This window comes from Daktulosphaira vitifoliae, unplaced genomic scaffold (assembly GCF_025091365.1).
Source record: "Daktulosphaira vitifoliae isolate Bord-2020 unplaced genomic scaffold, ASM2509136v1 Scaffold_1, whole genome shotgun sequence".
NCBI classification, from domain to species: domain Eukaryota; kingdom Metazoa; phylum Arthropoda; class Insecta; order Hemiptera; family Phylloxeridae; genus Daktulosphaira; species Daktulosphaira vitifoliae.
This window is the reverse complement of record NW_026099572.1, coordinates 50,453,956-50,478,017: the sequence shown is the minus strand read 5'-3', so window position 1 is coordinate 50,478,017 and position 24,062 is coordinate 50,453,956. Positions and strand designations below refer to the sequence as shown.

At 24.4% G+C, this 24,062-nt stretch overlaps 1 protein-coding gene across 6 annotated transcripts in view; it reads left to right on the top strand.

Moving 5' to 3' along the window:
- Positions 1-23,753, top strand: part of LOC126895446 (diuretic hormone receptor-like) — a 45,622-nt gene extending 21,869 nt beyond the window's left edge. For 2 of the 6 annotated variants that reach the window (XM_050667301.1, XM_050667302.1), the window contains exons 9-13: positions 11,292-11,356; positions 12,151-12,264; positions 12,484-12,672; positions 13,298-13,464; positions 20,918-23,245. In XM_050667301.1, the coding sequence (XP_050523258.1) occupies positions 11,292-11,356; positions 12,151-12,264; positions 12,484-12,672; positions 13,298-13,464; positions 20,918-21,095 (713 nt within the window). In that variant the 3' untranslated portion in view covers positions 21,096-23,245. Of the gene's footprint in view, positions 1-11,291; positions 11,357-12,150; positions 12,265-12,483; positions 12,673-13,297; positions 13,465-19,782; positions 19,836-20,917; positions 23,246-23,266 lie in introns of those variants that run through there. The other 4 variants (XR_007701655.1, XM_050667305.1, XM_050667303.1 and 1 more) reach the window with 4 other exon arrangements.
- The last annotated feature ends 309 nt before the right edge of the window (positions 23,754-24,062 follow it).

Here is a 24,062-nt window from a genome sequence, read left to right as displayed (position 1 = left end):
CACCCACATCATCTACGGTCACACCACCCGTCCTTATTACATCCCTCCATCTCTTTTTTGGTCTTCCTTTACGTCTCTTCCTTCAACATTAATTTCTATAACTGTTCTTACAGCTTCGGATTCCTCTCTCCTCATAATATGACGAAACTACCAGTTATTTTATAAGTAATAAAAATTATATCATATCATACACTTTTAAATGATAAAATTTTTTTTGTTAACGAATGGACAAAAAATAGAGAATTTTTATAGATATTGTACAAATTAACAATTGAACATCAAATATAAAAACAGTAGTATAGTGGGGTCGAGGAGCAATTGGACTGTGGCAAAGTTGGGACAAATATAAAATTTATCTGACAGTGATTAAAATCACTATCCTAAAAAACGCTTAGATGCAAATCTGTAGATGGTGTTTAATTAAAAAAAATTGGTGGATTATTCCAAAAGCAACATGATCTCCTATTTTTTTTATTTATATTCTGATTACAAATTTTATGATTTATAAGTATAATATATGAATAAATATTTATTATAACAATTAAATATATAATGTAATGATTTATAAAAAAAGTATGTCGAATAGAAGAAGTATTTATTATGTAAAAATTGTATTGATCCATACTTTTATAAAAAAGTTATAGAGATATAAAGTTAAAAATGTAAAATATAAAATCAAGAATTTTAACACAAAAATATCATATGGTAGTCATTTTCACCATGAAGACAAATCTAGAGGTAAATTTTTTTTTTTTCATATTAAAGTATATTACATAAGCTTTAATTTAAGATATATATAAAAGTGTCAGTATTTTCAGAACATATTCAAAAGTTAATTTTTTATGAAAAAGTTGCCATATTGAAACCCTCCCTATGGGCAGGTAAAGGGTCAAATGTGCACAAAAATATATCAAATGATAGTGAAATACCTAAGGTATTTATAAAAAAAAAAAATTATATTAATGTGTTCATTTTTAAAAAAGTTATGGTAGTTTTAAGAAAAAAAAATTGAAAAAATGTCGAAAATTACCGATTTATAAAATTGTAATTTTTTGAGGGATTTCCCCCATTTACGGGGAATGAGGTAATTTTTTTCAACTATTGAGGGTAATGTCTTTGACCAGATACGATTTGTGATCTTTTGACATATTGTTGATAAAAATCGGTCTAGTAGGAGCTAAGATTGAGTGGTAACAGACACACAAAAAAAAATAACATCATAGTAAAATTAATACCTTTTCAGCATTGCATCAAAGCTAAAAATATTATACTAAGATATAATTGAAGTATTGTTTCATCGTTTCACTATATTTCTTACAAGAAGCTAGAATAATAATTAATAAAAACATTTTCCTTTTCAACAAAAAACGATTGTAAGTGTTGAAAGTGATATTCTACAAATTATAATTTATTTTTTTCTTTTATGTCACTTGCTTTATAATAAATAAGAAAAATTGAAACTTTTGACTAGCGAAATATTGTTAATGTAAAAAAAGAGAATTTTACTTTTTAAATAAAATAAAAATATATTTTATATTTTTTTTTATGTATACAGGGTGGCCCACCACTCACTGACAACTTAAATAACTTTTGATCCAGTTAATATTTTTAGTTGATTTTTTTTTTAAATATTAGTTAGACGTTAGGTCTATAGCTATATCTCAATAATTAATTTTTTTACATTTTATTAAAAATATTAATTATTTTTAAATTTTAAATAAAATGTAAAAAAAAAATCTAAGATAGCTATTTTGTAGAGTAGAATTTAAGAAAAATTTTAGTAAAAAAATATCTTATTAATATTCAGTAGTAAATATTCTGTAGCGTTTTGAAGTTTGTGAAAATTTGAATTTTCATGTACTATTTTACGGTATTAAACATTGAAATACGTATTGAGAAAAGGACAGAAGAAAACGCTATCTTTTCAATATACTTTTGAATGAGAGTGATAAGTAATAATTGCCTTATCTAATTTCTTATCATGGTATTTATGCCAAGTTTGTAATGTATACACACTATCATCATATGTATACACAGTAATCATGAAAAGATAGCGTTTTCTTCTGTCCTTTTCTCAATACGTATTTCAATGTTTATAACCGTAAAATAGTACATGAAAATTCAAATTTTTACAAACTTCAAAACGCTACAGAATATTTACTACTGAATATTAATAAAATATTTTTTTACTAAAATTTTTCTTAAATTCTACTCTACAAAATAGCTATCTTAGATTTTTTTTTTACATTTTATTTAAAATTTAAAAATAATTAATATTTTTAATAAAATGTAAAATAATTAATTATTGAGATATAGCTATAGACCTAACGTCTAACTAATATTTAAAAAAAAAATCAACTAAAAATATTAACTGGATCAAAAGTTATTTAAGTTGTCAGTGAGTGGTAGGCCACCCTGTATAATCAATAATTAAGGGAATTTATTAATTTATATATTTAATATTTACACAAAATATTATTTATCAATTATATAAATATTCAAAGTTGTAGCCATCAAAATATTCTTGAATACTGAAAAAGTTACAGGTATAATACACAAGAGATTACAAATATAGGTAGCTAATTGGTTTTTTATGACATTGCTGTCACAGTCACAGATTGTTTATTATCAACTATGACTATCAATAGATATACTTTTTGTATTGTCAGTTAGTGTATTTATAAACTTATAACAATGTACCTTACTACCATTGATAATAACAATGCTATGTACCTGCTAATATCGATGTCATAAAAAACCAATTAGCTACCTGTATTTGTAATCTCTTGTGTATTATACAGGTGATTTTTTTATCATAACCCACTCAATTACTTACAGAATAATAATAATTTAAACATTTTTTTTATTATTATTTTTAGTTACACATTATTCTTGAATTATTAACTATGTAATACTTTTTATGTTCATCCTTTATGTCTGGTAAGGGTGTCAACTTTGTTTTTTTAAATGGTAACACATATTTTTAATTTAATAAAATGTTTGAGTTTTTAATTCAATAATAAATGGCATTTGAATTTTTAATAAAACTTAATTTGTTTATTAGATATAAACATTTAAAGTTTCAAATTTTTGAGTTAATATATAGGTATAATACACAAGGGATTACAAATACTAGTAGCTAATTGGATTTTTATGATATTGCTATCACAGTCACGGATTGTTTATTATCAATTATGACTATCAATAGATTTACTTTTTGTATTGTCAGTTAGTGTATTTATAAACTCACAACAATGTACCTTACTATCATTGATAATAACAATGCTGTGTACCTACTAATATCGATGTCATAAAAAATCAATTAGCTACCTGTATTTGTAATCCCTTGTGTATTATACCTATATATTAACTCAAAAATTTGAAACTTTAAATGTTTATATCTAATAAACAAATTAAGTTTTATTAAAAATTCAAATGCCATTTATTATTGAATTAAAAACTCAAACATTTTATTAAATTAAAAATATGTGTTATCATTTAAAAAAACAAAGTTGACACCCTTACCAGGCATAAGGGATGAACTAAAAAAGTATTATATAGTTAATAATTCAAGAATAATGTGTAACTAAAGATAGTAATAAAAAAAAAATTTTAAATTATATTATTCTGTAAGTAATTGAGTGGGTTATGATAAAAAAATAACCCTGTTATCAGAGATACTTTGCCTTTATAAAATAAACGATAATAGCATTTTCATAATTTATTTTCTTGATTTGCATTTACAAAAATTAATAGTGAAAATATATTTTGCTTAATAAAAAAATGTTTGTATTTAATAACTTTGAAAATGCGTTATAGTGCAAATTGTATACATCTGAATTTAAAGTTGTTTGTATATTATGGTTTTAAGAATTTTCTATATTTTATTTACCAGTTTTTTGATGATATATTTTTAAAAACGGAGCTCATTACTTGGTTAAAATGTTAAATACTTTTATTAAGTAAAGATAAAAAGAAAGATTATTTTTATATTTCATTTTTAAATTAAACAAAAAAAATTAATTATTGTAGTAAGTTTAGGTCCACAAGAAATGTTTGAAAATTCAAAAATATATTTTTTAACCTATTAGTTACGTAGATATTTTAATTTAAAATATAAATTTGTCGCTAAATATGTTTACTGTGTTTCATTCAACAAAAAAAAATTAATTGGTTGAAAAATGTTTAGCACTTATAATTTTAATTCACTGTACAATCCATACAAAAAATAAAAATTATAGAATGTAATAAATTTATGGTAATTTTTTGAATGATTGTAAAAGACCTAGCGCATAATAACATTAGAAATCACGTGTATATTTATCTAATCATGTGTAATAAAATTACTCAATCACCAAGATAAATCATCCAAATTGCATAAGTCTATAGGCCAAGAAACAACATTTTTTTTGCCCCTAGATACAGAGTGATTGACTAACTATGCCTTACGAATTTTCTCTAAAAATATTAGTATTATCATATATGTAATTATTGTATTTGTTATAAATCTTTGTTTATTAACTTGACAAGAAGGATAAAGATTCCATCTTCATCCCTTGATCCATAAATTAATATCAACTTTAGTTATTCAAATAGCAACTCAGTTTTTATTTTTTATTTATCTTGTTTAGCATTAAGAAAAAATCAATTTTAATAAATTCTAAACGAGATATCACTATTTAAAGTTTTGAATATTTAACAAATAAAACAGTAGTTGGGTAAATACAGTAACATTAATATTTAGTGTACCGATAAGAACTATCAGTGTATTGTTTTCGATTATCGATTTACGACCCGTAAAATTTGGGCGTCTTTTATAAATCAACGTAAGTAATAATCATGTCCCCTAAATTTTAATGAATCATAGCTCGATGATAATTGAAGAAAATAAAAAAAACCATTTTCGAAAAATTTTTTTAAAACTAAATCTAATCTGATTATATTAAAAAAAATTAGGGTTCTATTAAAAAATTAAAAGTTGATACTGATTTATAACATAAGGGATGATCATAAAAATGTAATCTTACTTACTGAGTAACATAAAATAGAAACAAAATATTTCAAAAAAAAAANGGATGATCATAAAAATGTAATCTTACTTACTGAGTAGCATAAAATAGAAACAAAATATTTCAAAAAAAAAAAAATAAGGTTTTCAGGGATAATTTGAAGGGCATAGTTAATCAATCATCCTGTGCAATTAAGATAATTTTAATTGTACAATAAACAATATTAATCAATAAAACACAACATTTAGTATAAGTTAACACTTACTTGACTAGTTTGTGAGGAGAAAAAGCAAACAGTGTACTAGTAAAAAATTTAGTAAGTTAGTTTATTTTGTTAAGAAAAGACAGTTTTTTATTATTAAGAGAAAAAATCCAACACAGCGGGGTCGCGGCACAGTGGGGACGTGGCATAGTTGGGCCCAGTATAGATTTAATCTGACAGTGATTAAAATCATTATTATAAAAAAGCTTCAATGCTAATCTGTAGGTAGTGTTTAATTTAAAAAAAATTGGTAGATTATTCCAAAAGCAACATAATCTCCTATTTCCTTATTTATAACCTATTTACAATTTTTTTAAAAGTTTTATAATTTATAAGTGTAATATATGAATAAATATTTATTATAGCAATTAAATATGAAATTGATATTTAATAATTTAGTATTGTAATTTTTACGGAGAAATTATAAAAAATTATAAAGTATTTATTACTTAAATGGCAAACGTATATAAAAGTTCAAAGTCTTGATGCAATACTTACTTATTTAAACTTATTAGAAATATTTACAAAACGGCGGATATACCTACCCAATTTTTAAAGAGAATAATTATTCTCATACCAATGAAGACATCAGCTAAGAATTATGAACAATTTGCTTGCCTCACACAATTCAAAGATTTTAACGAAAATAATGTTAAGAGAATGAAAAGTTAGAAGACATATTATCAGATGACCAATTCAGATTTAAAAAAATTAGGAGTACAAGAGAAGCGATAAGTTCGATTAATAGTGGAAAAAAGAATACGGAAAGATAAGTCAACGTTTATTGCCTTTATTGACATTGAGAAGGCATTCAATAAAGTTAACTGGGAAATAATGTTCAAAATTTATATAAAAGTGTCAGTATTTCCAGAACACTTTCAAAAATTAAGTTGAAAAAGTTGTTATTTTGAGCCCCCCCCATTTGAGCAGGTAAAGGGTCAGATATATAAAAAAAAATGATAGGTAAATATCTCACGTATCTATAAAAAAATTTTTTTATTCATTTGATCATTTTTAAAAAAAATTATGGCAGCTTTAAGTAAAAAAAATTCAAAAAATGTCTAAAATTAGCATTTTTTAAATTTGTAATTTTTTTGGAGATTTTCCCCATTTACGGGAAACGAAGAAATTTTTTAAATTTTTGAGGATAATGTCTTCGACTGTATACAATTTGTGATCTTTTGACTTCTCGTTCAATAAAATCGGTTCGGCGAGAGCTGAGAAAAAGTGGTAACAGAGATACACAAAAAAAAATAAAACACATAGTAAAATTAATACCTTCTCAGCTTCACATCGAAGCTAAAAGGGTAAAAAATGTCAAAATTTACTGATTTTAAAAATCTTAATTTTTTGGGGGATTTTCATAATTAACGGGAAACGAGGAAAAAATGCTAATTTTTTGGGGTAATGTCTTCAACTAGATAAGAATTGTGATCTTTTGATGTATCGTTGAGAAAAATCGGTCTAGTGAGAGCTGAAAAAAAATAATGATTGACAAATAATAAAAAAAATAAATACATTAATCATCAAAGCAAAAATCTTATAACTTTTTCAACATTTTAAAATAAAAATGTTTAATTTTTTTCTGACAAAAAGTTTGATTGATCGATAAATCTTTTAGGGCTAGTACTTATTGAGTTACATGCATTTTAATACATAAAATGGATTCGAAATCGACGGAGTATGCATACACACACTATTAACTGCACACACTCTGCACGTATTGAAACTCAATTAGTACTTTTCCTAAAATTGTTATCCATCAATCAAAATTCTCTGTAAAAAAAATGCTAAAAAATTGTTATTATGAAATGTTGAAAAAATAAAAACAGCATTTAAATTTATTTTTTATTAGTGATAAAAAATAAAAATTATACTGTAAATGTTGTAATATGTATAAACTTAGACTTGGAGGCGCCTTAGCCATAGTATACTGTATGACATATAAATATTTTCAATTATATAAAAAATAATGACTTTTTTTTTAATCCTAGATTATGAATATTATACAAAATTTTAATAAAATTATTATTATATTAAAACTATTAAGCTCGAATGCCACAAAAAATTACTGAAAAGTCGCGGATACGTATTTCGAAAACAATCTTACCATTATCAACGCTAAACACATACTCAAAATATATAAAATATACTAAAAAAAAAAAAATGAAAGAATTTGATTTTTACATTGAATATCTTGATATATTTCATTACAAAAATATATGAAAAATATCTCAATTGTTAGCAGTTTTCTTTAAGTTTTAGTTTTAAATTAATTAATTTTTTTTAACTATTAATAACAATAAAATTGTTTCATTTTATACCGAGTATTCACACTGACTTATCATCATCATCTATTTAAGGAAATGTCTTGTCGTTGATGCCACTCTTCTCTGTTTAACGCCAAATTCTTTATTGAAACAAAAACATAGACATGGATAACACAAAATATTAAATTTTTTATTGGAAAATGATAACACATGGTGACATTATTCGTTATCTATCTCCAGCTGTATTTGAAAATAGTCCATGTTAATGTAAAAAAAAATTTTAGTGATAACAAAATCACACAAAATTGATCGTATCTCAAATTAATTTGATTTTAGGATATTTTCAAAATATTATTTTTTTGGGCGTCCACTTGATTTTTCTCTGTTATTTTTCCTTCGAAGATGTTGATTATACAACACTGGCACTCACACTGGCTAATAATTTTTTTATAAATTTATATTTCTTTGATATTCAAAATTTATTATTAATTTTGATTTATCTTAAGACGATTGATGTATCATTATGTCGATTACGGAAATTTTTTTTCAAGGAAGGTGTCATAATGGACTGATTCATATACCACTATCCAATTAAATAACAAATTCTCAATATTATTTTTATTTTTTTATTAATTAAATAATCAATGAAGTAAGAATCACTTTGTATATATGACTTATGTAATTATAATGAATGACTATTCTTAAAATAAAAATTGGTTGGTAATTGTAATATCATTATGTAATGATAATGATATTATAGTTTGCAATAGAAATATTTTTTAATTTTTTTTAATTATGTTACTAAGGTAAATTTTTTTTTTTTATATAATGGTTCATTAGGTATTTGAAAATATATTTTGTATGATGAAAATAAATCACTAAAAACGAAGTATGTCACCTGTTCAAAGAAAAGGTGACATAAACTCCTGATATCACAATTACATTCGCGTTTAATATCAGTTTTTGTTTAATCTTTTAAATAACTTATATTAAAGCATGAACTGAGATCTTAAACAAATAAAACACAATACACAATAAGTACCGGGTGCAGACTAAATCGTGTCGTAAGTGTCATAATGTTCTATAAAAATAGCCTTATATCATTTTTACGAGAATATTATTGGTAGCAAAGACATCATTTTTAGGACTGTCATAAAGTTGTTGTTCATAAATTATACATTTTATTTTTTTCAAATTTTGGTCTTATGTTGTTTATTTTATATTTGAACATAGCCAGATTACCATTTAAAGAACAAAATACAAGCTATTATATAGACTATTTCAAATAAATAAATTGGGATTTAGTATAATACACCATAGTTTATTTTACTTTATCTGTAGAAATCTTAATTAGTTTTATTACTTTATATTGATATATAATTTAAGGTTTTTTAGCTTCGATGCGAAGCTGAGGAGGTATAAATATTACTATTATGTGTTGTTCGGTCGTGACGAAACAGTTTGGTGGGTGAGCGCCGATTTTTCATTCTCTTCAACAAGAGCGCGACCTGTCACAACTGGTTTACTTGTTGGGGTAGTGTGTGGCGGTGGTCGCGAAGGTGTCATTCGCGTATCGGCATGCCTAGAGTGGTTTTGTGTATCACGGACTCTAGTGCGTTATTTTGTTGATTTTGTTTTCTTTGACGGTTTTATGTGTTCAATTCACTCTGTTGATTGCGTCGGGCTCAACTGCTTTACTTGACACATTCACTATCTTCTTTGGGTACAGAAAGCAAGGTCAGACTATACATTTTCTGTTTGTCAAAATATTAATTACAAAAAATTTATGTTGTTGTATTTTAGTATATTAGTTTTAAATATAAGTACTAACAATAGATTTAAGATAAACCATTGTTGTTACTGTATTAGAGAATACATATTAAATTAGATAAAAAAATTACAGTCCATTAAAAACGCTTTCTTTTAATTTTATCTAAAGGAACCTTTAGACGTGATTTCACTCGGCGATTGGTCGTCCGAGTATTTCGCGTCGCACATGTGTTTTTTTTTATTTATTTATTTTTTTGTGTTAATAGATCACAAATCGTATCTAGTCGAAGACATTACCCTCAAAAATTGAAAAATTTTCCCTCGTTCTCCGTAAATGGGGGAAATCTCCAAAAAAATTACAAATTTAAAAATCACTAATTTTTTCAATTTATTTTACTTAAAACTGTCATAACTTTTCCAGAATATAATTTTTTTTTTAATAAATGCAAAATGTCCTTACCTATCATTTTTAAAAATTAACTTTTTCAACTTAACTTTTGAAAGTGTTCCGGAAATACTGACACTTTTATATATATCTTAAATTAAAGCTAATGTAATATACTTTATTATGGAAAAAAAAAATTTTGGACTTTATTTTGTCTTCACGGTGAAAATGGCTACCGTATGCTATTTTTGTGTTAAAATTCTCGATCTTATATTTTACATTTTTAACTCTAAAATGCTCCAACTTTTTGAAAAATGTATGGATCAATACAATTTTTTTATGAGAAATAATATTTATATCCCTTGTTCATTCGACTTACTTTTTTTTAAATCAGACCATTTTCCTAAATACAGGGGGCGTTTAAATTTTAAAAATGCATATAGAAAGTAGAACTTTTTCAACTTAACTTTTGTAAGTGTTTCGGAAATACTGACACTTTTATATATATCTTAAATTAAAGCTAATGTAATATACTTTATTATAACAAAAAAAAAAATTTTTCATGATAAAAACAGACATCAAAGTTAATAAAAACAATACGATTTTTGTAAAAAAATTCTTTTTTATATTCTTAACTTTATAATGCTATAACTTTTTGAAAAATGTATGGATCATTATAATTTTTTTGTGATAAGTACTATTTATATTTATATATTATTAATATATATATATATATTTATTTATTCATATATTACACTTCTAAATCATACAACTTGTAATCAGAATATAAATAATGAAATAGGAGATCCTGTAGCTTTTGGAATAATCCATTAATTTTTTTAAATTAAACACTATCTACAGATTTGCATCTAAGCGTTTTTTAGGATAGTGATTTTAATCACTGTCAGATAAATTTTATATTTGTCCCAACTATGCCACATTCCAATTGCTCCTCGACCCCACTATACTACTGTATAGTGATTTGCATCGAAGCGTTTTTTATGATAGTGATTTTAATCATTGTCAGATATCTATGCTGGGTCCAACTATGCCATGACCCCACTGTGCTGGGTTTTATTTTTAAACTAAGGGCGTTATAAGAACATAATATAGGGAATAGATCTCCTATAATATGTGGAAATTAAAAATTTTTTTTTTTTGGATTTTTGTTATAAATGGTCTATAAAAAGTACTTATTTTAGCAGCACTTATTTTTTCTATCTGAAAAATTTATGAAAATAAATATTTTTCACCACTAGACCCTAGTTTGTAAAGCTTTTAGATTATTTCTTAAACTTTGTCTTACCTAGGATTATTTAAAATGATTTTATTTGTATGGTAAATATATTAATACCATTTATTTTTTATTTTAAATGATAGTAAAATTATTTAAAATTCATTGAACAGTAAATTTTAATCTGGTTATATATTTTAGTATATTGGACATTTAAGATATGTGGTAGAATACAATATATAAGTATACACATATTATTTCGTCTTGAATTTAAATTATTTTAAAAATTAATTTCTGTTTTATTTAATTGACGTGGAAAACTAAAAATTGTATTTAGTTAATATTACATCTTTGTTTTCAGGCATACCGCTTATTATAATGATAATATGGAGTATAGCCAAGATAATCTCACCAAGTGGAAACATGGTAAGTAATCTATTAAATATAAAAGATTAAACAATTGTAATTGTCTAGTTTAATAATTATTAAAATTTATATTATATTATATTTTACACAATTCCAACTATATTTTTTTCATTTGTTGTTTACACAATACTTTTTTAAAAGTATCTCATAGGTCATAAAAAAATAGCGTTATTAAAACCATATTAATTTTTATCTTAAATATAAAAGCTAGTATTAAAGTGATGTACACCACTTAAAATTGACTTATAATAATTAATTCAAATGACCCAAGAACTTTCTTACAAAAATATATAACTAAATTAATATTTTATAATAAAAATCTCTAAATTAATTAACCTAATTAAACTTATACAACTTATTTATATTAAATGTATTCCAAACAATAAAAATTGTAATTGCAATTTCACTTTCGATTTTTATCAATTTTGTTCTTTTGGAGCTAAAATTATTTTCTGTTATTCATTGTTCATTGATGATTTGATTGATTCCTATTGGATTTTTTTTATTACAAAACTATAGGGTAGAATATTTTATTGTATGATTATAATGTTACAAATCGTTGAATTGAAATTGCTCAAATACTTTAAAAATTTTAAGGATTGTTGTGGTTTTCTCGAACAATTATTGTTTTTTTTTCACATTTGTTTCAGTTTAAAAAACACCTGCGATATGATACCGAAAATAAATTTATATTCAATTCCATTTACCCTGTTTCATAATATGTATTCATGTATACATATAGTTTAGCTTTCTTACACTAAAAAAAAATAACCAAAACTTTTATTATTTTATAGGATAATGCTCGTTGTAAATGGATAGACCCACACCCTGTACACGATTGGATTTATCAAATCCCAGCCATATTGGTGTTAATAGTAAACCTGATATTCCTTTCATGCATAATGTGGGTAAGTTACATAAAATTCATTTTAAATGTATATATTAATTTAATATGTTTATTGTAAAATTATGCATCAGTGGTGGTATATTTATATTAACATCCAGTATTCACATTTGTTTTTTAATACTTTATTTGGTGAAGGATCATTAAACTGAAAAGTGGCATTGTATATTTTTTGTTCAGAGGTCGTTTTACTCTGAATAAATATCATTTAATGTATTTTTAGGTTCTTATAACGAAGTTACGATCAGCAAATTCGGCAGAAACACAACAATTTCGAAGAGCCAGCAAAGCTTTATTAATTCTTATTCCCTTGCTAGGCGTCACGTATATTTTAACTATGTGTGGACCCAGTGGAAATAACATATATGCCAATTTTTACATTTATGGACGAGCGTTGCTTTTATCTATGCAAGTAAGGAATTCATTTTATGAAATATGTAGTAATAATTTTATTATAAAAAAAAAAAAAAAAATGAAATAACTCATTTATAAATCATTCTTAATTTTCATTGATTTTACATTTCTATCCCGGTGACAGTCGTATATGGTTGCAGAAGCTTTAAATACTTTCTTTCTACTTTTGAAGGCTAGAAGACCGATAAATACGACTTGTTGAATAGAATTTCAGGGAGATAGAAGAAGATACCGCGGATACTTCTTACTCTTCAATATTTAACCATGTAGAATAATACAGTAAATTTGATTAACTGAAACTTCTTAAATTTAAAATAACCCCAATTTTTTAGTCAATCTCTAAAAATGTCTATATTAATAATGATATAAATAATCTATATAATTGTGTATATTATTTGAAAGTTTAAAAAAGAAAATCATAAATTCATTCATGTAATTTAAATATCGGAAATACCATGAATTGATAGGACAATAGTGAAAGTTAATATAGGGAATGTTATTATTTTTAGTAATATGATACAAACATTTTTCAAGTTATTACTTACTAGAATTTGTCGGTCATTTAAACAATCTTTATATTTTTATCTAGTTGAAAATTTAATGATATGAACAAATTATTTTAGGGATTCATTGTCGCAATATTCTATTGTTTTGTCAATTCAGAGGTCAAAAACACGTTAAAACATCACTTTATTCGTTGGAATGATGCTAGAAATTTAAGAACGAATGGTAGCCGAAGATTTACTTACTCCAAGGATTGGTCACCAAATACAAGGTCTGAAAGTGTCAGGTATGCTAATTTGTTTTTATTAACCTCAGATGTTTTATAAAAAATTATTCGCTATGTGATATTGTTATAAAATTTTATTATAATTTACTATTTTCAATTGGATTTTATTATTTTAAACTGAGATAATACGATTTGTTTAGTATTTAATTTTATAAAAGAATGTTTGGTTTTTAAAAAAAATTCTCTTCACTATTTTGAAACAAAAAATGATTTAATTTTCAGCGTGTTATTTTATATTTAGAAATTTATTCTTCCTTAAGTTTTTGAATGTAAAGAATATTTAAAAAATATATATAATTGTGCAACAAAGCAATAATTTATTGTCTGTTTGTGAATTAGAAACTATTTAAAATAGAAACTTCGTTTTAAAAAATGTTTTGTTTTTTAATAATGGTTAACAATTTTGTTTTTGAATAAATATGCAAGATAGTAAATAAATTTTTCCCTAAATGTTCACTTGTATTTGAGGAGATAGTATTAACAATTAACTTCATAGTATTAGCATTGTAACCAATTTTTAATATTATGACATTTAAAGTAATATAAATGATCTTAAAATTAACAATAGTCATTACTAAATGTCTTATTGGTCAATTTTTTATCTAGTTGTATGACATAAAAACTTATTCATTCCTTCTTTTATCTGATAAATTACGATGATTTTTCAATTAAATCACTACTCCTTATCGACACTTATATTTTCAAATTCATAATATAATAATATAAAATCATAATTAAATTTATTAATAATTCGGGAGTAAGCATTTTAACAAGGTTAAAAATGAGATTTTCATAAACTTTTAGTATATGTCATTTTTTAACAATTTTTTTTTTCATGAAAACACAAATTATTTCTGAGTTGTATTAGTAAAAAAAAAAAAGGCGCGTTCAGTTGATAATGAGATTAATTGCAGACAATCTGAAAAATACTTTCAAGGATATGGAGAGGTTTTGATTTTGTTATAGTAAATATTTAAAAAATTCTATGTAGTAATTATATTTTTATAAGCTAATATAAAATGATTGTTAAGTGTGCACGAAATCTAAAAAATTGAGAGTAAAAACTTATCTGACAACATATATACACTAAAATATTAATATTGTATAAAATGTTATACAGTATTTATAAAATATTTATATTCCAAGTATAATGTTAATATTCTTCCAAGATATTATTTCTATAAAGTGTCATCACATTTCATATTTGTTTATATAATAAATGTCGTCATTGTCGTGTAATTTTTATCGGTAGCCGTAATGTCGCCAGATTTTATAATTGAGTAGTAGTATCCCTTTGTACAGCGCACCCATCGCTTGTGTGAAATAAACGTACAACTAATTTCGTACTTAGCATCCTTTTTTTATTTATCTTTAATAAATCTTAGTTATTTAATAAAAGTTTAACCCCGAACGATAAAAAAAATAGTACATAACGAATTTTGTATTTAAATTTCTAATATATGTTTAACAATAAAAACAATTTATAGTATACGTAGAGAGTATATGTGTAGCGTCAATTGTGGATAAGATGAGAGAAAATAGACTTAGATGGTTTGGTCATGTTATGAGGAGAGAGAAATCGAAAGCTATAAAAACAGTTATAGAAATTAATGATGAAGGAAGAAGAGGTAGAGAAAGACCAAAAAAGAGATGGAGGGATGTTATTGAATATGATGACGGATAATGTGTGCGTAGATGGTATGGGAGATTGTGCCAAGTTGAAGTTCAGGATAAGAGTTGCCGACACCATATAGTTGGGATGTTGAAAACAAGAAGTTATAATTATTGCTAACAAAAAATTTAAGAATTTTTCTTTCGTTTAATATTTGAATTAATGTACCAGTGGATGTACTTAAGCGTGGACACAATAGTAAGACGTATAATACATTTTTTTGTTTTATTTAAATTATTTAAATTTAATCCAATCAATTGAAAATGTGTCAAAATGTTTATATAATATTTAAGAAAAAGTTGACCGTTTAAAGAGAGTATAACAATTGAATAATCTGAGCAAAGATAAAATATATTATGTAAATAGGTTTGGAGTCTAATTAATAAATATATCTGATATAGTAGGCATTTTATTACGTGAGGCTGGTCAGTAAGTGTATTTAGGACGAACTAAAACGTTAATATTAGGAGAATTTGAGAGTGTTTGAGTTAGTGTCAAAAATTGGCTCCAAGGATTAACGGTGCAACAATCACACTAGATATGTTTAGCGTTATCAATATCATCCAGAATAAAGTTATATCCTTTGTTAAAAAAAAATTCTGTAAATTGAATATTTGTTATACTATAACTATCAGGTATTTTTAAAATAATAAAAAGTAAATATAATTTTTTATTTTCTTTCATAATGAGAAAAAAAATACTTTCTTTTTCAAATAAATATTTATATTATTTTTTATATATACACTTGTATTTATATTCAGAGTGTTTTCTTGATTTAAATATTGTTCGGTAGAGAACGCCTTTAGAAAAGAACTAGTGGACTACTAGTTGTCATAAATACCGTTGATTATATTATATCGTGGACAGCTAATCTCTAGCGTCATGCTTCACTCACCCATTTGTCCACCCAGCACGACAAATCAATGACCTCCGTGTCAATTGTCATCCGTGTATAGTTCATTGTCGTAATTTAGCGAGTCAATTGTTGTATGTGTCATTGTATTTTTTTTATAACAAGCGCCTTCGCTGGAATGGTAAATTGTTCGCCCGTTGTACGCCATAGTTTTTATTATTTTTTTATTGCACCCTTGTGCTCAAAGTTCTCGTGCCCTTGCGCGCCTTCAGTGATTGGGCCCTGACCATCACTAAGTAACTTCACTGCCGTAGTCGCTTTTCCGTCGTCTGTTTTCGTCCACTATTACGTGCCTGGATCTACACTCTGACTCGTGATACTCAGATGTTCGACACCATCACCACAAGATCTCATACAGTCCACTCATCACTATCAACAACTTCATTTATTCTGTTGAGTTTTATATTATTCTTTAATGTTATTTATTATTTGTATTTAACTACTTTATGTATGCCGCTTCACTGGCCATTAGTATTTAAGGGCCCCCCGCTACCCTTTAAATTTAAGATACTCATTGAAGAACCTTTAATATATGTGGTTATTTGTTATTTAATTATGCTCTCGATACTTATTTGATGTGTGGTTAGCCGTCATCCTCCCAGGTGACACTTCTTCCACTTCAGTTATAGCGATTTAAACAGGTTTGAGGTAAAACGGTATTCTAGTGTGACCTAGCCGTCTTACGGTCTAGCTGCCACTTTTGAAACAAATATTGTTCACCAAGGTTACCGTAAAATATACTAATCATAGATGAAAATATTTTTTATGCTGATCATGAAACTTGATTTTCTTATTATTAAATGCTAATGCTGACCTTTATTTAAAATATGATGGATTACATATTCTGACAATGTAGGATTTTTATTTAATGATTTGGTATTACGCGTTTTATATAAACCCATTAATAATACTTATTTATAATAATTTACATTTACTTAATTATCTTGAGCTATAATATTTGTATGTTAGTATCAAAAATATTATGCGAGTTATGTTATTTCGGATAATCATCGTCGATCAACGTGGCCAGACTAGATCTTTTTCATAAAATATGCGTTTCACGTTTTCTCTTTCACTGAAACTTTGTTTTCATTACATTGTCGATAGTGGAGGTCTATAACATTTTGGTTAAAATCTCTCTATATATTTTTTTAAATAAATATATCTGAATTTTCACATACATATATTGGAAGTTTCATGATACAAATTGATGAACACATAGAACATAATGTAAAATTTGGATGAATAATGATAAAAATGTTATGTTTTTATACGAATTTTCCATATTTTTTGTCTAAATTATTTTACTTTGCTGTAAAATTAACGTTTATATTAAAATATTATACTAACATATTATAATTATTAAATAATTTCTAACAGTAGCCTCGTATACAGTACTATAAACATATTCATTCTCGGAGTAGGATCACAGATAGCTTATTTTGTACAGCACAATTAAAAATTTGGAAGTTTAGTTTAAACTAGGGTCGACAATTAATTTATAAAATAGTTAAATAATTTTTAATGTTACTATTTATTTACTGACAAGCATTGCCAATTAATAAAGGTTTGTCAAATTTTCTGATAACTTGTCATATTTTATTTTTTATGAATTAGATGATTTCAATATTTTGACTTTTATAATAACTTGAATAATATAGATTTTTTTTATCGAACAATTTGGTATGATAAAAGTAATAATAAAAATCCTATTATGAAACAAATGATTAATGAAAAGTTATTAAATAAACATGATACAAATTTATGTTAATATTAAAATACTTAAAGTGATATTAAATAACTCTAATAAGCTTAGAATATATATATATATATATATTTTTATCAACGTGTAATTTTTAATGAATAAAAAGTATAGTGTAATAAATATTTGTAAAATAATGTTATAATTAGCTATAGTTTGTTCTTTTTATTTTATTTTATTATATTAGTTTTTATGATATTCAAGCTGCATAATTCTTTTTTGTTATAAAACCTAGAAGTTGTGATATTTAAAAAGGTGCTCTTTAAATTTACTGTGTATTATTCTGCTGAGTGTTAACATAAACATTATTATTGTGTTAACATCAAAAAAATTATTATAATTTAAAAAGAAATGTTATTATATAAGAAATATGAAGTGATACTTACTCAGTGTAAAATTCAAAATTACACCAACAATTAATAAAATGTATACAGGGCATTTATTTGATTAGGGTGTAATAAAATTCATATTATTTTTAAACCATCTAATGAAGACTATTGAAATTGGAACCTTTAAAAAAAAAATTCGTATAGTTGTTAATTATTCTAATTTATTTATTTTGCACTATAGTTCAAAATTTTTTAAAACCTAGTTTCACTCGGTTTTAAAATTTTGGGTTATTTGAGTTCAGAATGCAATACTCTAAAAATTATTTTTATTACAACATCGAAGTTTTTTATTGAATCGGAAACAATCTACTTAGTAAATTATTAAACAAAAATAATGAAAAAAGATGAAAAACTTTATTTTCCATCTTCTATGTATGTATATATATATATAAAGTTGAAAAAAAGCCTCCGTCTTATTTGTTACACATGCCAATTTGCGGTCAAATAATAAATTGTTTGAATCTATATACGTGAATTATTTTCAATTAAACATTTATCAAAACTAAAATTAAGTTTTCCTTTCCTAGTAGTCAAATGTATTAAGGTATTCGCTATTTAAGTTCTTTGCTTATTGCAAAACTATGTATGATTGAAATTGCATCAATTCTTATATTTCTGTAAAATTTGTATTTTTCTCTCTGTCTTGAGTTTGTAATAAAAAAATTAATTGACTCAATATTGTTCCAGAGTATCATGGTGTTTTATTATAGAAGTCTGTAATATCTCATATTGTGCAAGTCATGTTGATGTTTTATAAACACGTGTCATGAATTAAAACAAACATTTTATTCTCTAGATAACAATTTTTTACGCTACACTTTAAAACTATTCAGCAATTTTTTTTATATTTCAATGTAAATTAATGTAAAATAATAACAGTTTATAGTGCATAACTTTTTATAACATTGTTTTAAGATAATATATTGATTTCGAAAATAATTTGAGCTAATTGATAGTTTAAATACTTTAACTAAAAACTTTAAATAAATACTTTCGACCATTTTCAAATTTTTAAGTTATGAATTGAGTTTGTAACTTTGCTAACTTTTTAAAAGTACATTTAAAATTATAAAAACTCAAATTTAAATTGTAAATTTAAAATTAATTTTCAAAAATTTACTATGAAGTGTATTTTTAATAAGTTTATGGTCAATATTTAGTCAAACAAAGTATTATCTAGCGAGGGAAGAATTATACTTTTGGCCCGACTAAGACGGCGCTTAATATAGGCAAATTTGACACGTACTTGTATTGATAAATATTTTTTATATAGTTTTGCAAATTAGTTTTTTTGTGTTATGATCTCAGTAAAAATTATACATAAGCATAATTATTATTTAAGTGTTTACAATTAAAATAAAATGTATATTATATAATTATAATTATGAACCATTTTTTCAATTCTAAATAAAATATTTAATGATGGATAACGTACATGTATATTTGCGACAACAGTTTTATTTATTATGAATATTAAATGCATTGATTACATGATTAAATACAATTATATTTTAAGACTGATGTTTTAGCTGTTTTCAAAGGTGATGAGATATCTTAATAACATTCCATTTTAATGTTTTAGGCCCAGTGTTCATATAGGCGAAGAGAAACCGCCGGAAGCGCCTAAAGTATAAGGTAGGCTCCCCTAAGTGAATAAATTTTTGCTATAGCGCTTTGTAAAACATATAATAGACAGCTTAATATTATATTGTATTTATTTTCTTATCGCATTTTGAATGAGATCCATTAGACAGTATGTTAAAAATTGGTATAGATTTATTAAATCGAATGTTGCTAGTATTTAAAGTTTAATTTGTTCGATAGCGTAAAAATTTTTAGTAAAAATTAATTGTGTGTATTAGTCGTAAATATTACTTAGGTAATAAATTCATTGAGAGGGTGATTTATTTTTAATGCACACTAATACACATAGATATAAATTTGCTATTGATTATTTAAAAGTGTTAGAGTGGAAAAAATTGACGTCATATAAATCATTTTGACCGATACAACAATGGCATAAAGCAAAATGAAAAATTATTTTTTGATGAACATTATAAAAAAAAATGGAAAGAAAGTATTTTTTATATTTTACCGTAATAGTCTCTTTTTTAGAATTCCAAAGAGTTATAAATAGACTAAAGCGGCCAAGTATTTATATAGTCCAAATATTATAGTTCATAATACATATTTTACACAATAAAAGGGTATTGTTACACAATTTAGCTAAAGAATTCAAGATATTTTATTGACATCATACTACATTTGAATAGTAAATTTTGCTATAGGACGTTGGAATTCAACAACTATTCGATATTTGAAAGAATTTGTTGTAGATAAATTCTTACGTTATCCTATGAACATGATTATGTGTTTGAAGTATCTTCGATAAGATCTTAGAGCGAAATGAACATCCTTGTGCTTGTGTTTTAATTAGCCTCACTTGTTTGTATAAAATCTTAAAAACAGTTTTCATCAACTCAATTTGTTGCTAAACATGGTTATTTTTATCATTTAACGAGAAATCAATTTTCTCGATTGTTTGAAGCTAATATTAGTGAAAATATTTATGAGTTTCCATTTATTAAAGTTGTGCATAATAACATTTTTTACGTTATATTATCATCATTATTATTATTTTTTAAATTGTCATTAATAATGATTAACAAACGAACGTTTCTAACTTATATTTGCATTGAATGTTGGGTATGTTGCAGATTAACTCGACCATCGATTGTAGCAGATTCAGTGTTGGGCAAAGGAAAGAGAGCCTCGACTGTTAGCAGCTCTACTACAATGACATTTATTGTATCTAACGGACCAATCGGTTCTGTGGCTTTGACTAACGTCGGCCAAAACCGCACGTTGCATCCACCGTCAGAAAATCCTGTTTAAATATTGGCTATTAATGACTGCAACCGTATTTATTACAGATTACTGTACTTGTCAATTGCGTCCTACAGTGTTTTAATGTGTGATTAATTTCATGCTACACATTATTATGCTGCATACCGTTCCATTTATGTTATACCTATTTAGAAGGTAAGTAATTGTATTTATCGTGTATTAATAGTATAAGGTACACAGTGTGTTCCGTTCATCAACAGCCACTCAATGACTCATAATATAAATACAACGTTAAAAAAAAATTTTTGTTTTTTATTATTTATTATATATTATTAATATATTAGCTATTAATTACTTTTTTGTATGATCTATTTATACTTATAGGGGCGTTAACTTATTTTTTTTATGGAAAAATACATATTTAACTAGCTTATATAATTATCTAAAAAAATGGCGGGACGATAACATATTTTGAACCAGCATGAAAATTATTAACATTTTTATTTGTAGGCGGGAATAGACTAGAAAAGTCTAATAATAAAATAGTCATACCAGCAGCTCTTCCGATTCTATATTTTTAAAATACCAGAACTTCTAAAGTATTGGTCCAAAAGTTGTCATTTTTTTTATTAAATCATTTCCTATTTTATAAATTAAGTAAATATACAGAGTAATTTTTTTAATGCTAGCCACTCATTTCTCTTAAAATTTTGGAAAATGTTTGGTTTTTGTTAGTTACATACGTAATTCCATTTTTGGTTATAAAACAATTGTTTCCATTCCTTATATCTTATAAGGTTATCAACTTTATTTTTTTATATAGCAATAGACATATTTAAAGTTTATAAAATAGAAAATGATCTAATTAAGTAAATTACTGGTCGATAAAATCTTTTGGATCAGAACTTTAGAAGTCATTCTCATTTTAATACCTTGGCCGGAGGACTTTAAATTGTTTATTAGATCATTTTATATTTTTTAACATATAAATGAATACATATGTAACTAACTAAAACAGAAAAAATTTTTTCAAAAAACTTAATATTTTAAGAACATTTATGTGGCTAGCGTTAAAAGAATCACTCTGTATATGTCGCATTTATAAAAAGAAAGTTGATATCTATATGAATTATAAAAATAATACTTAAAAGTAATCAATAGCTAATAAATCAAGTAATACATGTAGCTAAAAAATTAAATTTGTTTTTTTAATTTTGTATTAATTGTGGGAGTAATTAGGTAGTTTCTGATAAACGGATTATTCTGTAGTTTATTAGAATCATAAATTATTTGTCAAAAATAAATATGCTATAGTATAAGTGAATTTTTTTATAAATTTCATTAAATAATTTTACTGTATCATAGTTAAATAGAGCCAAAGAAGTATTATATTTTACAACATGAATTACACATTATGTTAGTTTTTTTTAAGCTATTCATTAAATTATACATTTTGTTTGAAACATTTTTTTCAATCAATCGAGTTATATTTCGTATCTCAGTCCTACAAACACTATTTTTCTTAATTATCCTTTGTCAATATGCGCATTTAAATTATCCACATAATATATATCTCATAATAATTAAAATTTGACAAGTCATTCAGTTTTTTTATCATGAATATAGTTAAAACTAATGATGGGAAATATCGAATAGTAACTATCGAACTATTCGATAGTGGTTCACTATTCAAACTAATCGATAGTCTTTCAAAAACTATTTGAATAGTAAAAATATTCTATAGTTACACAATATCTTTGAATAGCTTATGTTAAAAATAAACTATTCAGTTGTATAAAAACAATTCGAATTGTTATTCGATAATTTAAAATATTCGAAAATGCCCATCACTAGTTAAAACAAACTAATCTGAAATAGCCAGCACTCTTATTAATATGAAAATAAGTTCATAAAGCAGTTGTTTTAAAAATAATTAATAAAAACATAAGATTCCATGAATTTAACTTAAATTTAAAAGGAAATAATAATTTTGTTATCCAAGGGAATTAAAAATGTTAAAAATTATTTTTAGTTATGTAGGCAATCAATATACGTTTCTTTTACTAATTTGAAAGTATCACATTTTGATTATGGTAAAGGGTTAGAAATAAACTTAACTAAAATGTTTAATGATTCCAAAATAAATTAAAAAATTTTTTTTTAATAATTTACCTTTAATAAACGTTAATTTTTATAAATACATACTTTATACATTTTAGTGTACAAATAAAAACTGAAAATTTTAATACAAACTAATGAACTGTAAAAATACTTGTTTTGACCAATCTTAAACTTAATTTGTTATCAATGTAAATGTTTTGATTGTTCTTTATACCCATCATACAAAGATTTATTTTTTTATCAATGTCTTTTTATAATTTTCTTTTATATTCCACTGTGGCTTAAAAATGTTATTTTGTATATTTTGCTAAGATTAATAAATTTTAGTTTAGATTTTGTTATTGTTATTTGTGTTTGAATTAACTTGATAACTTTTAAATATAACTAATTTTCTATACAGACATATTCTAAATGAAATAAAGATGTTAATTAATTTCAAATAATATTTTAATTAATTATAATTACGATTATTATTGAACAATAATATGCAATACATACAGAATACAATTAGTTATAAGAATATATTAATTTCTTTTATCTTTGTTATATTTTAAAGCATAAGTGTTAAAATGTACAAACTATCGCATATTCCTGCAAATAAAATTTTAACTTAAAAGTAAATTGTATTTACAAAATGTTATATGAATTATAATTATCTGTGTGTGAAATCAAAATTATAATTAATGAACAAATAAAAGTATTTGCATCAAAATATGTGTTTGATTTTATAATTTTTCTCTAGATTCAAATTTTGGAAACTAAAAATGTACACAATTATATATTTTTTATTTTTAATAAAACTGAACCTGTGCTCATGAAGAATCTAAGTGAAATTATTATTTTAAGGGAAATATCAAGTCCATTAATATAGCCTACTGATTTGGACAATTATAA